This window comes from Hyperolius riggenbachi, chromosome 1 (assembly GCF_040937935.1).
Source record: "Hyperolius riggenbachi isolate aHypRig1 chromosome 1, aHypRig1.pri, whole genome shotgun sequence".
Lineage (NCBI taxonomy): Eukaryota > Metazoa > Chordata > Amphibia > Anura > Hyperoliidae > Hyperolius > Hyperolius riggenbachi.
Window position 1 is genome coordinate 398,499,318 of NC_090646.1, and position 16,392 is coordinate 398,515,709.

Genomic DNA, 16,392 nt, shown 5'->3' on the forward strand with positions numbered 1-16,392 from the left:
CTGCCCTGCATTTTCTCATCTTGCCCCACCCGGCTACTTTTTCACGCCACCCGGCTACATTTTCATACCACCCGGCTAGAAAAAATTTCTGGGGAGAACACTGCAGTATGGGTGTGCATTGTAGCTTCTCCCTCTGCCTCTGTCAGTCAGTGGACTGTGTAGTTCAGCCCCAATAACAGTGAGGATGCTAGCTCCACCCTCAGTCACAGGGAATTCATATGGTGTAGCTCCACCCTCTCCGATTTGGACTCCTCCTCGCAGTAGGTCTGGCGGGTGTTGATCCAGTGTGTGTTGGTCAGTGCTGGTGTTAGAAGACAGGGGAGAGTGCTGGGTTTGTTTCATTTTCATACTTTTGTAAGTACATGTGGGGTAAAACCGGAAGACCACTGCAGGTCTTGTCCTGGAATGGGGGTGGCTAAGGGTGAGTGTGACAGGCTGAGCGTGATTGTCATTTGGTGAGGGTGATTGGGTGAGAGTGACAGACTGCATGTGAGGGTGACAGGCTGAGCATGATCTGAGTGTGAGAGTGGCTAAACATGAGCGGAGTGTGAGTGACAGGCTGAGTATGAGGTTGAGTGTGACAAGCTGAGCAAGAGCTGAGTGTGAGGGTGATGGGCTGAGTGTGAGAGTGACAAGCTGAGCAAGAGCTAAGTGTGAGGGTGACTGGCTGAGTGTGAGGGTGACAGGCTGAGCATGATCTGTGTGTGAGAGTGACAGGCTGAGCGTGAGCTGAGTGTGTGGATGTCAGGCTGAGCATAAGGAGAGTCTGAGGGCAGTGGGCCAAGTTTGATGGGGGGGGGGGGGGGGGGGTCCACAGGTTTTCTTGCCTGGAGTGACAAAAAGGCTAGAAGCACCTCTGGCTGACCGATTTATTTCCTTTTAAGCAATACCAGTTGCCTGGCAGTCCTGCTGATCCTCTGCCTTTAATACTGTTAGCCATAGACACTGAACAAGCAGAGCATGGATTCTAATGCTAGGTACACTCTGAGATCTTCTGGCAGATTTACTGTCAGTTTGATTGTTTCCAACATGTCCGATCTGATTTCCAATCATTTTCCAATCCATTTCCGACTATTTTCCATTCACTTCTATTGAAATTGATCGGAAATCAGATCGAACATATTGGAAATAATCAATCTGACAGTAAATCTGCCAGAAAATCTCAGTGTGTACCTAGCATTAGAGTCCACTGTGACAGTCTGATGGAAACTTACAAATTAAGAAATTAAACTGATAATAAAAATTAGACTCATTTCCAGATTACATCATCCATACTACACATAGAATTAATTATCTCATAAGTTCATTTTCACCTCAGTTCACTATTAAAACACGGCCTCAATTCACTAAGCTTTATCAAACACTTTATCAAACATTTGATATCTTACCTCATGAATAAAATCTAATTTTGAATTCACTAAGGTGTTATATTTATCCAATGTTTTATCAATAAAATGTTCAATACATCTATAACACCTTAGTGAATTCAAAATTAGATTTTACTCATGAGGTAAATTATCAAATGTTTGATAAAGTGTTTGATAAAGCTCTGTGAATTGAAGCCTATAGAGTTTGGGTTTGAATGATCAGCTCTGTGGGTTACTGTTTCTGCCCACTTTCTAGCATAAGCCAGTTAATGAGAACAGCATCATCTGAGGGGAGGTTGTTTTCTCATCAGGGACACAAATCATGTACTGATCTGCCCATGACTGGCACTAGCACAGAAAGGGATACCGATGTTTTATTGTGGATTCAGCAGCAACTCCAAAACTTACCAGTACATTCCACATTCACTAATGTGCAAAGGACAGTATTGCCTCCCTAAAAGAAGGTAATTGCTAGTTTTCACTTCTACATGTCTGAAATGCATGTAGGGTATAGAGATGGCCCGAACCTCCGATTTTAGGTTTGCGAACTTCCGCAAAAGGTTCGGTTCGCGCGAACTTTCGCGAACCGCAATAGACTTCAATGGGGATGCGAACTTTGAAAACTAGAAACATTTATGCTAGCCACAAAAGTGATGGAAAAGATGTTTCAAGGAGTCTAACACCTGGAGGGGGGCATGGATGAGTGGGATAGATGCCAGAAGTCCCGGAGAAAAATCTGGATTTGACGCAAAGCAGCGTTTTAAGGGCAGAAATCACTTTGAATGCTAAATTGCAGGCCAAAAGTGCTTTAAAACCTCTTGCATGTGTATACATCAATCAGGGAGTGTAATTAGAGTACTGCTTCACACTTACACACCAAGCTCACTGTGTAACGCACCGCAAACAGCTGTTTGTGTAGTGACGGCCATGCTGGGCTGGTGCGCACCATGGCCAGAGTGCAGGCCGTGACGGTGTTCAAGCCCATATGGTCGCCGGGCTGTGGTAGCTCAATGATAGAATAGTGACTGTCCAGCTGATCAAATTTGGTCTGTCCACAATGAAGCAACGACCTTATTATCTTTGGTGTGAGACTCCCCCCTCATATAGCCGGCGGTCATTGCTTCATTGTGATACGCAGCCAGAAAAATTAGGCAGGCATGCACACGCACCAGAAAAATTAGTATAGCAGCCGTTGCTAGCAGCGGCCCTAAAAATTCAGGAATCAGTCTCGAGTCCTGGACCCTGTTGGTGGTGGCGGAGAAGGCAAGCGGCCTGCAGGCCAGAGATGCTGTGTGTGGGGACTGACTTAGTCTTGGGGCGGGCAGTAGCCCTCCGGGATCCATGCCTCGTTCATTTTGATAAAGGTCAGGTACTGAACAGTTTTGTGACATAGGCGACTTCTCTTCTCAGTGACAATTCCTCCAGCTGCGCTGAAGGTCCTTTCTGACAGGATGCTTGAGGCAGGGCAAGAGAGAAGTTGGATGGCAAATTGGGACAGCTCTGGCCACAGGTCAAGCCTGCGCACCCAGTAGTCCAAGGGTTCATCGCTGCTCACAGTGTCTTCATCCACACTTAAGGCCAGGTAGTCGGCTACCTGCCAGTCCAGGCGTTGGTGGAGGGTGGATCCGGAAGCACTAAGGCGAGTCGTTGGACAAAAGAATGTCCGCATGTCCAACATCACCATGAGATTGCTGGAGCATCCTGTCCTTGCATGTGTGGACATGGGAGAAGGATTACTGGCAGTGGTACATTTATTGCGTTGTGCTGTGACATCACCCTTATACGCATTGTAAAGCATACTTGCCAGCTTGTTCTGCATGTGCTGCATCTTTTCTGCCTTCAGGTGACTTGGTAACATGTCCGCCACTTTGTGCCTATACCTATATAAGGGTCTAGTAGCGTAGCCCCCTAGTACAGCTCATTCCCCTTGAGTTTTTTTTTTTCGGGGGTCCCTCAACAGGCTGGACAGCATGAAAGACGTCATCTGCACAAAGTTGGATCCAGATGTACTCTCCATCGCCTCTAGCTCTTCCTAAGTGACGTCAAGTAAGTCCTCCTCCTCCCCTCCCCCCCCCCCCCTCCCAAGCCACGAACAATACCACAGGGAAGTTGAGCAGCACAAGCCCCCTGCGACGCCTGCTGCTGTTGTTGTTCTGCTGCTGCCTCCTCCTCCTCCACAGAAACACATTCCTCATCATCCGAGTCTGACTCCTCTTCCCACCACGACTCTTCGTCCTCCTCCCCCCTCTGTGCTGCCGCAGGTGTTGAGGAAACATCTGGTTCTGATGTAAATTGCTCCCATAACTGTTCCTGCCATAATTGTTCCTCTTCACGCTCCTCCACAGCTTGATCCACCACTCTACGCATGGCATGCTCCAGGAAGTAAGCGTAGGGGATCAAGTCGCTGATGGTGCCTTCACTCCGACTCACCAGGTTGGTCACTTCCTCAAACGGCCGCATGAGCCTGCATGCATTTCACATCCGTGTCCAGTTCGGGGACACTGATCCCGGCCCTTGCGTGATTGGTTGTGGTGGTAGTTTTTAGGACGAGTGTGTGTACGGAGGGAAGCCACGCCCCCTGAGGAAACTGTCGGGAGCGCTCTCCCTCGCACATGGGACGCCGCACTGCCCGACCACCTAGCAGCGGAATCCACCTGGCGAGATCCATCCGCCTAGCACATTGCCCAGCCTAGCCAACTGGGTAACTGCCTGGACCAGATGCGGCAGGCCGCTCCGCTCCACCTGCACACCTGGTGTCTACCATCTCAGCACATGACGTGCGATTCAGCACCAACCATCTTCAATTTCACTTTGAACCATCAAGTATCCAGCAAGGATCCGGTGTGAGATCTTATTAAATGAAGTTGGAACTGGTTTTTCTAGCTGTCGCGGTGATGTCCGCTTGTGTGATTTGAGCTTACACTGCACGTGGCTTGTTCTGCTCAAGCAAATACTGACCTGCTTAATACTGCTTAAACCACTAACCAAGTGTATTGCTACAGAAAAAGTCACACCACTTACAAAGGTAGCAATCGCAGGTTCTTTTAGATTCCTCCAAAATCAGAGACAAGTAACAAGGTTAACAAGTTTATTCATACAGAATATGATATACAATACCAAGTTATTGGAAAGAAGACAGAGAATAACAGCATAACATAACATAACAAGTATCAGAATTATAAACACATCACATCACCTTGTGTTTCCTAGGTGTCCCGCTCAAGGTTGCAGTAACTTCTATCTGTCCTAGAGAGCAACTCTTCCCTCACGATAGTTTAGAAGTTCCTCAGACGGGAAGCACAGTCAGTCTTAACTAGGTGGCCAGCCCAGCTATAAGTTGAGGGAATTCCGATTGTCTTGAAATAGCAGCTGGGTTTTATAGCTCTTCATCCCATAGACCAACATGTAACACCATGTTAGCCTATAGAGTATGATAGAAAAAAACTTTTTGGCGATCAGCAACTTCTGAATCAAGTGATAATAGCTGGAATCCCACCAATTAGGCCATATTTCGGTCAGCATACTTCTGATAGATTTATGGCCCCCTTTTATATGTCCATCCGCCCATCTACACAATTAGACATTCACTCCAGAATACAAGTACTAGATTTACGATCCATTAATAAGGTCATAGTCATGCATTATAGCCTAAAAAATATCCTAATGTCCCCTAACTTCATACACGAAGGGGCCATTAGTTCATTAGTAAAGAGTCTTAAATCTTGGGTCAGATTAGTACTTTCTGTATATGCAAGCACTCCCTATAATGGTGCCTTTTAAAGAGACAATGAAGTGAAAAAAATATTCTCATACTTTTATTTTCAGGTATATAGTGTTTTTTCTAACATTTCATCATTCTATAATATGTGCAGATTACACAACACTCAGCATTCAAAATGAGTCTTTCAGAGCAGTCTGTGAAGTAATGAACTCTCCTCTGGCAGAGGAAAAGTAAACAGTTCAATTACAGTTGAGATAATAAAAGTCAGATAACAGCCCTCTCCACGACTAACTTAGTCGGAGAGCTTAATAGCTTTTTTTGCATAGAGATAACAACTGGAGTTTCTCAACTCTTCCTGTACTGGAAACAATTAGACTGATGTATCTGATCTTAATGTTTTATTTCTTAGCTGTACTACACATACAAATCATAATATCATAATTTTTTTTTTCGCTTCAGTGTCTCTTTAAGTAACATATGACTCATAGACCCATCTGTGTTAGTTTCCTGATAAACAAGTATTAAAGAAGTCCACCCGACTCAAATTAACCAATATACAGATCTGAATGAAAAGATTCATATACAAGATGGAGACAAGATGGCTTACTACACCATTAGTACAATATGGCGCATAAAAGCTATAGCACTACACCAAGCTTGCTGGATTAACTGTTACCTTGCTGTGGAGGCATAGAGTTTTGGAAAAGTTTGGAGACTGTATCTCGCAAGCATTCTCCTGCTATATACCAGCTCTTTGGCATGCTCAGTATACGGCCGTGGTGTGCTTGTGTGCGGGTGTATGTGTAGTGACTTGTGGTTGGTTGTGGCAGGGTGGCCATCCCATGCTGTTTTTAAAAGCACTCTTTTTGTAATTTTAATTAATAAAGAAATTGTATTTTTATACTTTCATTACGAATGTACTTGTGTAATCTTTATGATAATGTAGCAGCTGAATCTTAAAAAATAGACACGTATGTCCCTCTGCCTTTGACCACTTTCACCTAGAAATTGTATAATGCCCACACAACTTCCTGGCCTGCTTCAGGACGTCCTCTAAGCCTGGGTGCTTTGACACAAATCTTTGAATGACTAGATTCAGCACATGTGCCATGCAGGGTACATGTGTCAGCTTTCCCAAATTCAAAGCGGAAAGGAGATTGCTGCCGTTGTCACACACCACGTTGCCGATCTCCAGCTGGTGCGGGGTCAGCCACTGATCCACCTGTTTGTTAAAAGCAGCCAGGAGAGCTGCTCTAGTGTGACTCTCCGCTTTGAGGCAAGACATGTCTAAGATGGCGTGACACCGTCGTACCTGGCATGCATCATAGGCCCTGGGGAGATGGGGCTGTGTAGCTGGAGAGGAGATTGTGGCACCAGACAAGGAGGAGGATGAGGATGACGACAGCGAAGAGGATGTAGCAGGCGGAGAGGAAGTGGCAGGAGGCCTGCCTGCAAGCCGTGGAGGTGTCACAAGTTGGTCCGCTGCACAGCCACGTACTCCCTGCTTGCCATCGTTCACCGGGTTGACCCAATGGGCTGTGTAAGTAATGTAGCAGCCCTGACCGGGCTTGGCAGACCAGGCATCCGTAGTCAGGTGGACCCTTGACCCAACGCTGTGTGCCAGAGATGACACCACTTGCCTCTCCACTTCACGGTGCAGTTTGGGTATCGCCTTTTTAGAGAAATAATTGCGGTCTGGCATCTTCCACTGCGGTGTCCCAATGGCCACAAATTTACGGAAGGACTCAGAGTTAACAGTTCCGCCACGCCGGCTGTCAGACGCCGGGCAAGAGGGTGACTGGCAGAAATTGGCGTCTTCCGCTCAAAGATTTGCTTCACGGACACCTGGCTGCTGTGGGCAGAGGAGCAAGAACCACTCAAGGTCAGAGGCAGAGTGGAGGAGGGTGGCTGTGAAGGTTCAAGGGAGAAAGCGGCTGAAGACGCTGCACCTGAAGAGGAGGAGGAGGGTGGCTTTTCTTTTGTGTGCTGCTTTTCCTCTGGTGCTCTTCCCATTGCAGTTTGTGCCTTTACTCCAGGTGCCTTCGTAAGGCACTTGTCCCTACATGTGTTGGCCTTTCCGTGGCTCAGTTTTTGGAGGCAGAGAGAACAGATGACTTTGCTCCGATCTGAGGCAGGCACACTAAAAAAACCGCTGAGCCCCCCTGGGGTGATGGCACTATGGTGGCCTCAGCAGCTGACGTTGAAGGGCATGTTGGCTGGCTGTCCATAGGTACCGTAGTGATACATGGCGCCGGACACTGCCACCAGCTGTTTATGACAATGAGCTCACCTTGCTTCTTTCAGCAACTCGTCTCCTCCTACTCCTCTCTGACTCCCCTTCTGAACTGTCCCCCTGTTCATCTCCTCTATTGGGAACATACGTGGGATTCGTATCATCGTCCTCCTCATAATCGTCCTGCCCAGCTTTGCTTGCCTCAAACACCTCCAAAACTGCACCAACAGCAGGTACTTCATAATCCTCCTCCTCACATGTTACGTCCATAGCGTTGCCTAACTCACACATATGAGGTGGTGTAACTTGCTTAGCGCCTTCATCTTGTTGTTGCAGTAGTGGCTGGGAATCAGTGATTTCACCACCAAATAACTCCTGCAAGTGTCAAATGCAGCGGATGTGGTGCTTGTAGTCGTGCTGGTGGCTGCGGGAGATGTGTTCTGTGTTAAATAGTCAACCATGTCCTGAAAATCTTGGGAGTTGATGGCACGTGCCTTCTTCTGAGCACTGTACTTTGGGCCAGGGCCGCACGAAATAACATCAACATGACCTTGCACAGACCTGCCGGTGCTGGGTGGCCTTCCTCTGGGTCTGCCTCTACCTCTTCCTTTACCTGTTTTGTCCATTTTGTTCATATCGGGGGGGATGAAGTCAAAGGTATGCACTGACTTGACTAATACAATGTGCAGTCACACAGGTGCAGTTAACAGGTATGCACGGAGTGGTATATCACACTGCGTGCACTCACGTAGGTAGGTGGGTGCACTGAACACAACAGGTAGGTATATGCAGTGATGAGGTGGGTTCACTCAACACAAAAGGTAGGTATATGCTGGGATGAGGTGGGTTCACTGAACACAAAAGGTAGGTATATGCAGTGATGAGGTGGGTTCACTGAACACAACAGCTAGGTATATGCAGTGATGAGGTGGGTTCACTGAACACAACAACTAGGTATATGCTGTGATGAGGTGGGTTCACTCAACACAACAGGTAGGTATATGCAGCGATGAGGTCGGTTCACTCAACACAAAAGGTAAGTAAGTATATGCAGTGATGAGGTGACTTCACTAAACACAACAGGTACTAGGTATATGCAGTGATGGGTATTACAATGTGCATCTGTCACACACACACAGGTAGTCACTGAATGTGCTGGGCCTGGTAGTGGCACACACACAGTATGAATTAGCAAGGCTGTCTATGCAACACAAGTGTCACTGGGACACAAAGAAAAAAAATAGATCATATGAACAAGATTAGCTCTCAAAAGAGCTGTTGTGGGGTGCTATTTTAGCAATAAGAATCAGCCAGGAGCAAGCTAACAAGCCTATAACAGCCTAACTAATCTTTGCCTATGAGAGTCTGCCAGCAGCTGTCCCTTCTCTCACTATTGCAGGCACACGCGTGAGTGTAATGGCCGGCGGGGCCTGCCTTTTATAAGGGGGGAAGTGGCTCCAGGAGAGAGTGTAGCCTGATTGGCTACAATGTGCCTGCTGACTGTGATGTAGAGGGTCAAAGTTGACCCTAATGGTGCACTATGGGGGCGAATCGAACTTCCGCAAAAGTTCACCTTAGCTGGCGACCGTGAACCACCGAAAGTTCGCCTGGAACCGTTCGCAGGCGAACCGTTTGGGCCATCTCTAGTAGGGTGGACCCAAGCAAATCATTGCTTTTTTTCCTTATAAAGGGATGAATAGCTTTTAATCAGTCCAAGGATGTGGAATAGTATAAGTAATATTGGGAGACTTTTGTTACAGTTCTGTCTATGTGAACAGAGGATGGACAGTGGATAGGGTTATGACCAAAGCACATTCTGTATAAATGTCAAGTGCTGTCCAAGGATTCATGGCCAATCTTCAAACAAAATAAAGTCAAGATGTAACAATAATATTATGCTGTGAATATAGAGTTTCTGCTGTCTAAACATCCTTCCAGTTTTTAGCTTGGTGTTAAAGAGAAACTCCGACCAAGAATTTAACTTTATCCCATTCAGTAGCTGATACCCCCTTTTACAAGACAAATCTATTGCATTTCACAAACAGACCATCAGGGGGCGCTGTATGACTGATATTGTAGTGAAACCCCTCCCACAAGAAGCTCTGAGTACCGTGGTACTCTGGGCAAACTGCCACAATGTAACAATGTTCACAGACAGGAAATAGCTGTTTACAGCCGTCTCTTACAGCCAGAACAGCTAGAAACGGCTACATAACCTGTCCACAGTAACAATGTCACCATGTAATACATGTCAGAATGTGAATCTGGTAGAGGAAAGATTTTACAATGAGCAAACACTGACTAAATCATTTATACATAATTATTGTAAAAATGAAGCACTTTTTTTATTACATTATTTTCACTGGAGTTCCTCTTTAAGTTATACAGTTTTTTGGTTTTGGGTAAGGGCAAATATGCAGATTTCTACTGACATGAGTTTGAACCAATCTAAACCAGTAGCTGCATTCCTATTAGTCTGCAGCTGGTTAACTAACCAGCAACTGACTCTCCCATTCCAGTGTTGGTGGAAATGTGTCCCGTTTATTGAGGCCAGAATTATTCTCTTTGTGCCTCTAGGCCAAGTATGTAGTTACTGTCCTTTGTTGTGCAGTAGCGCTCCTATCATTCCATGTGCCACTTTTCAATATGCTATCTACAGCAGCCCCTCTTTTTCATGAACAACTCCCTTCAGCATCAGTTTCCCTTTTTCATGGGTTGCTCCCCATTTTCTGCCTCCTCCTTTCATATGTAGCAGCACCTCTTTCATGTCCAGGTGCCCTCTTGGGCTGCAGTCATCCAAGGACCGGGCCTTTGTGGCCTTCCCAAAAATCGGGGCTTGCCTTTTATATAGTAAGCCAGTGCAAAGAAGTTTATCCAGCTGTATTCTGGTTTCAGTTTATGCAAATGTGTTGTAAGGAGAAAAGTCTATCAGCAGAGGTGTTCATTGAAATGCTAATAATTATGGGTTGCATGCAAATTGTATTCTGGGTGTAATTGAGCCAATCATATGCACATACTGCCAGTGTCCTATTTATCTGATAGCCAGTCATAAGCTAATAATTCAGTTTGTCTGCAAACATAATTGAAATTGTATGCTGCTCAGAATTGGCCTAGTCACAATCGGAGTTTAAATTGCATCCAAGCCAGAATTGGTACCATATCATTGATCTCTGAGGGCTAGTTCACACTGGGCGTTTTTTCAAAGCTTTGCTGATCGCCGACAATCAGCAAAGCGCTACTGCTAATGTATTCCTATGGATACAGTCACATTGCAGTGCTTGCGATTTCGATCAATCGGAAATCACTGCATGCAGCGTGTCAAGGGCGACTGTGCTGTGATACTCGTTCTATTGGAATCCTAGCAAATCATGAGACCCGAACACGATCGCTGGCAAGCAGCAGGGAATCGCTAAATGTGTACCAGCCCTTTGCAGACCCAAAGTGCATATCTAGTGTCATATTTATCAAACCGCATATTTAGCCTTGTCTCGGGGGGGGGGGGCAGTATTGTGCACTGCACAGTTCCACTGGTGGTGGTGCTGGAGCAAACACTTTCCTTTTGTGTTTTTATTGTATTGTCATTTTGTTTTTATTTAAGAGCAATAAATCCATCGCTCAGCAAACAGGCACTCCTATATGTGGATAAAATATTTGAGAGCTCCTGTGGTCAACAAGTTCACGATCTGTGCTTGTTATTGTATTTGTTGCAGCAAGATATTCTGCTGATTTAGTGTCTTAAGTGTGGTGTGTGTTTTTTTTTTTTTTCTTTTTGTGGTTTGTTTCCTTGTGTAAATATGATCAGCTTAATTAGTGATGCAGATAAGTTATCTATCATAAATTGGGTTTTATTACTTTAGAAACTGGTGGTGATCACAAACTGCAGAATCATTATGATGTGTATGGTGACTCTGAACTTCCAAAGGTCACCTTCTGTTTTTAATGGTAATGAGATTTACCTGTGCGCATTCCATGACTAAAACCAGTGTGGTACAAACCAACATTGTACCACGAGAACTTAAAGGGATACTGTAGGGGGGTCGGGGGAAAATGAGCTGAACTTACCCGGGGCTTCTAATGGTCCCTCGCAGACATCCTGTGTTGGCGCAGCCACTCACCGATGCTCCGGCCCCGCCTCCAGTTCACTTCTGGAATTTCTGACTTTAAAGTCAGAAAACCACTGCGCCTGCACGCCCGTGTACTCGCTCCCGCTGATGTCACCAGGAGTGTACTGCGCAGACACAGACCATACTGGGCCTGCGCTGTGCGCTCTTCATGACATCAGCGGGATCGAGGACACGGCAACGCAGGCGCAGTGGTTTTCAGACTTTAAAGTCTGAAATTCCAGAAGTGAACCGGAGGCGGGGCCGGAGCATCAATGCGCCAACACAGGATGTCTGCGGGGGACCGTTAGAAGCCCCGGGTAAGTTCAACTCATTTTCCCCTGACCCCCCTACAGTATCCCTTTAAGGGACACATCCGAGGAGTTAAAAAATAAAACAAAAATCCATTTACCTGGGGTTTCCTCCAGCCTCTGCCAGCTGTCCGCTGCCCTTGTCGCAGCTCCGCTCCCTGCCGGGGGCCAGAGTCCCCTCTGGTGCAAGATTCCCACTGCACCTGCGGCTCTTGGAGTCGCACTGACGTCATCCGGACTGTACTGCGCAGTCGTGTCAGTGCGACTCTGGGAGTGTTGTGAGCCGCACACTGGAGCGCAAGTAGATGACGAGGTCAGCATCTGCACCGGAGGGGACCGGGAACCACCAGAGCTATGACGAGGGCACAGGACTGCTGCCAGGGGATGGAGGAAGCCCCAGATAATAGATTTTTGATTTATATTCTTCCTGGACATTCCCTTTAAAGCAGGGGATCACATTTGATTAAAATTGCGTGTTTCCCGCACCACGATTGTCTATTGCTAACAGTCAGCTGCTCTCAGCTTGCTGTCAGCCAATGTAGTTTTGACTGTGGGCAGCAGAAAAAGGCAGCATTTTCTCAAAGTGTGACCCTTCCCTAAAGAAGACTAAAACTCGTGCACAGCATACAATGAAAACACTTACAGTTGCTTAGAAATTCACTCTTTGGCCTGTATGCAATTAACTTTTCTCCTTAGTCTTCAAGTTGATATTTTCACAATTGTCAATTAAATGCATTTTCACCCTCCAGCAAGCAAGAAAATACACACAATAATTTTGAAAGTATTCAGATGGGAAATCCTGAAAAGTTATTTTAGAGAGATGAAACCTTTTCATCTAGGAGAAGACTTAGGAGAAAAAGTGAATTGTATATGGGCCTGTGTGTGTTTAGGGAGATCAGCCTTTCTAATTAGCCGTTACCTGCAGCTGTGTCTCTGTTCTCTAAAGGTTAACCCATTCTGTGCTCCCAGGAATGTGCAGGAAGTTAACAGGTTTTTGTTTTTGTTTTTTTAGGATTTTTATAAGTTGAAACAGAGAAATGTTTTTTTCTCTAAAGGTTATTATGCTGTAGCTTATGTTTTAGAACAGAGAGGACGTTCTGAGTTTAGTTACACTTTACCTGGACTTTGACTGAGCTACCAATTTTTTTTCCCCTCAATTTTGTTTCATTTCCCAATTCTGGATTGGAGACTAATTTCTGCAGTCTGTACCTCTTTCCTCTCTTTGTTGGGTATTTGACTAAAGGTTGTAGTGAAACTTCCACACAAACCACAATTTCATAAAACATACGTTTTTTTTTTTTTGCATCAACTTGAAATGTTTAGCATTCCTTGACCACCTCTAGTCATTTTCATTTACCGAGATGGTCTTTAAAGAGTAACTGTCAGGCTGCAGAAGCTAATTTAAACCTCTATTCTCCTGTGTTAAACAGTTTAGAAGGAAGCCATAAAGGCATTATTGAAGATAAAAATCTCTCTTACCTTTGATGTGTTCTTATCAGAAAAGCTGTTAGACCTAAGAGGACGCAAGCCGCATAACATACTGCAAAGCATTCTGGGGCCCTCCCCTCGGCTGCTAATGAGACGTTACAGAAGCTTGTAATCAGTCTAGCGCATAGCACTGATAAATCTCTGGGCAGAGTACACTGCAGGAGTCAGCTATTGTTCCTAGCCACATGGCTCATTAATATTCACTGCACACTGTGTTATTCAGCACAAGCTTTTCTGTGATCAGGAAGCAGGCAGGACATGACGACACATTTGACAGAAAAACATGGAGCCTGCCATGAGCTGTCAGGAGCATCTATCTCTGCATATACTATATACAAATTCTGTGAAATCCAAACGTGGACAGTGAAATGCATATGTAATGTAAGTACAGCCAATCTTTAGCTACTGATATATGTGTTTATTTTCTCTGAGACCTTCTACCTAACAGCTCCTCTTTAAAGGAAACTTGAAGTAAGAGGATTATTAAATGTGTCATTGGTAACTTGCTTGTGAAAATACTATTTGCATAGTCTCTGTACTGATCATCCACCACTAATGATGAATCTGAATCTCTTGTCACAACAAATGTGCATGTCAGGTCTAGGCCCACTGGCTGCATTCTAATAGGCTACTGAAGCTAATAAATAGGCAGTGTAGCCAGTGAACTAGCTAGACATTAAAGAAAACCTGTACTGAGAGGAATAAAGCGGCTTCAGTTTTTTTAAAGACTGGTAAAGCATTTATTACAACCTGTAAGGGATAGCGGAGATGCCCCCGCAACAGGGAGCGGCATGGCGGCTATCTCCGCGTCTCAGCCGGCGGTTTCCGCCGCGCGGGTACATGATGGAATTGTGCCTGGGACTGTGGTGAATGAGGGGGAGGCCGCCGCAGCGCTGAACGGCATGGAGGCTTTCCCCGCGTCTCAGCCAGTGGCCTTCGCCGCAATGTTACATGATGGAACTGGTCCCTCAGTCGCACATAGACTGAGGTCTACGCGCACGCACAGACAGGATCTTTATGCAAGCAGAAGGGGAGTCAGCTGATCAGCCGGTCAGCTGACTCCAACACTGATCCTGATTGGCTGAGTGACTGGGGCGGTGCTAAGGAGCGCTCCCAGTATATATAGAACATGCCGGTCAGTTGTTCCTCATTTGCTGTGGCATATGCTACGTGTTAGCACTCAGACCCATAGTCATATCCGAATGTGTGCTAGAACCAGCAGGAGCTGGGGATCCACACTTAGCCAGATTCTGTTGATAGCTTAAAGTATTAATTGAATTGTATTATTTGTTATGACCCTCTGCTAGCCTTGACTACTCTTCTGTCTTGTGATTCTGTGCCTTTGCCTATCTGATCCAGTTGCCGACTTGGCTTATCCCTCACTATGATTCTGTATTCTACCTTTGTACCGTATCTGTCCGTGTGTTGCCAAACCTGCTTGTCTGACTCTTCTGCCCTCACCAGGGAGCTTAGTCCTGGTGAGGGACTCTCAGTTTAGTAATCACCTGCTCCTCAGGTTGATAGCTGCAGTATAGTCTGAATCACCTGCTGCTCAGGTAGATAGCTGCAGTACAGTCTTAATCACCTGCTCCTCAGGTGACTAGCTATTACAGTACTGTCTGGATCTCCTGCCCCTCAGGGGATCACCTGCTGCAGTACAGTCTGAATCACTCGCTCCTCGAGTGATCACTCTATATTGTCTTACTGTGCATCACCCACTCCTCGGGTGAACCTATCACTACTCCTCTGTGTCTCCAGCCTGCTGGAGTACTGTTTACTGTGTTCTTTAGAGATACCCCCTTCTACCAGCTCCTCTGGGATAGTGGATATCTCTATCAATATTTACTGTTGCACCAAACACTATCTTACACCTGAGTGTCCTGTGTCTTGCTATACTTGTATTATTGGTGATTCTGCAGATCACCACATAATCAGGTATAACATCTGTATTATTGATGATACTGCAGATCACCAATAATCAGGAAATCTGTTCTTGCTGACACCAATCGTTACACAACCTAAATCCATATAGCTATTAGTCTTTAGTACTAGAATCTTGGCTTTCCATAAAGAATGATTAGCAACATCCAACTCTGAAGACTGTTTATTGCTTATTTTCTGTAATATCTGGGAAAAGGCTATCCTGAACATCAGCTGCCTGGCACTGAAGTCTTTGTATGTTATGTCTGTGTGGTTTCTTTAATGTCTGCAATGTGTTTCTTATATTTCAGGAAATGATGTATGTGTGGAATGGCTTCACAATAGTAGGGAGAAGGTCTGATCTCACTGAAAACCTGCTGGTAACCATCGAAAAAGCAGAAGTTGCTTTGCAAAATGAAACAAGTAAGTTTGGATGTGCAAATCCGCATTTGTGCAGGATCTGAATCTACTCTTTTCTTAGATTTGCTTTGTGGCATGTCAATATTCGATTGTACATTAAGCAGGAATAACAATTGTTTAAGTATGAATTTGCAAAACATCACACACAGCCATTGTATAGTGGTCCAACTTCAGCTGTTTAGTGTAACACAACATACAAGCAGAGAGATGGAGAAAAAAAACAATAATCCTATTGTATTAATCTAGTTTTAAGATGATCAGTATTGTATTTGCTATTGTAAGAGCTTTTTTTTTTTTTTTAAATAAAAGCATGTCCCTTTTATTTATTTAAAATCAATGAATGGATCGTGGCTATCCTGAAACGCTATACTCAATGTTTCTAATGTACTGTACTGAGTGATAACTTTTGTATGTAGATGGGAGAATGCACTCCAAATATGAATGAAGTGATGTGCCTAGATCCATTCAGCAGCCCCCTGAAAGCACATCAGGGCTCAGTGTTAGTGATCAGAAGACCTATGCCTTTTGAGCACTAGGGCATATAACTTGTGAGCACTAGCACAACTTAATAAAGGGGCGTACTGCCCTGAAATCTCATAGTAATGTCTGCATTTCTTTGAATTTATAGAAGAGCAAGTACTTGGTGCCGACCTCTCTTCACTGCACTGGAATAAGGCGTACGTAGTGTGTTATGACCCTGTTATTCCCAGTGATTAGTTTATAATCAATAGGAACACTGAGGATTATACATTTGTTATTAAAACCCTTTTTTAATAGCTTATATGCATACAACAATTTTTATATATTCCTGTCAGGGTTCTGGTTTATAGCA

The 16,392-nt window shown here is 45.1% G+C and overlaps 1 protein-coding gene across 2 annotated transcripts in view; it reads left to right on the forward strand.

Moving 5' to 3' along the window:
• Positions 1-16,392, forward strand: part of TTC39B (tetratricopeptide repeat domain 39B) — a 275,315-nt gene that overhangs the window by 244,582 nt on the left and 14,341 nt on the right. For both annotated transcript variants that reach the window (XM_068234826.1, XM_068234833.1), the window contains one exon: positions 15,452-15,563. In XM_068234826.1, coding sequence (XP_068090927.1) covers positions 15,452-15,563 — 112 coding nt within the window. The remainder of the gene's footprint in view (positions 1-15,451; positions 15,564-16,392) is intronic.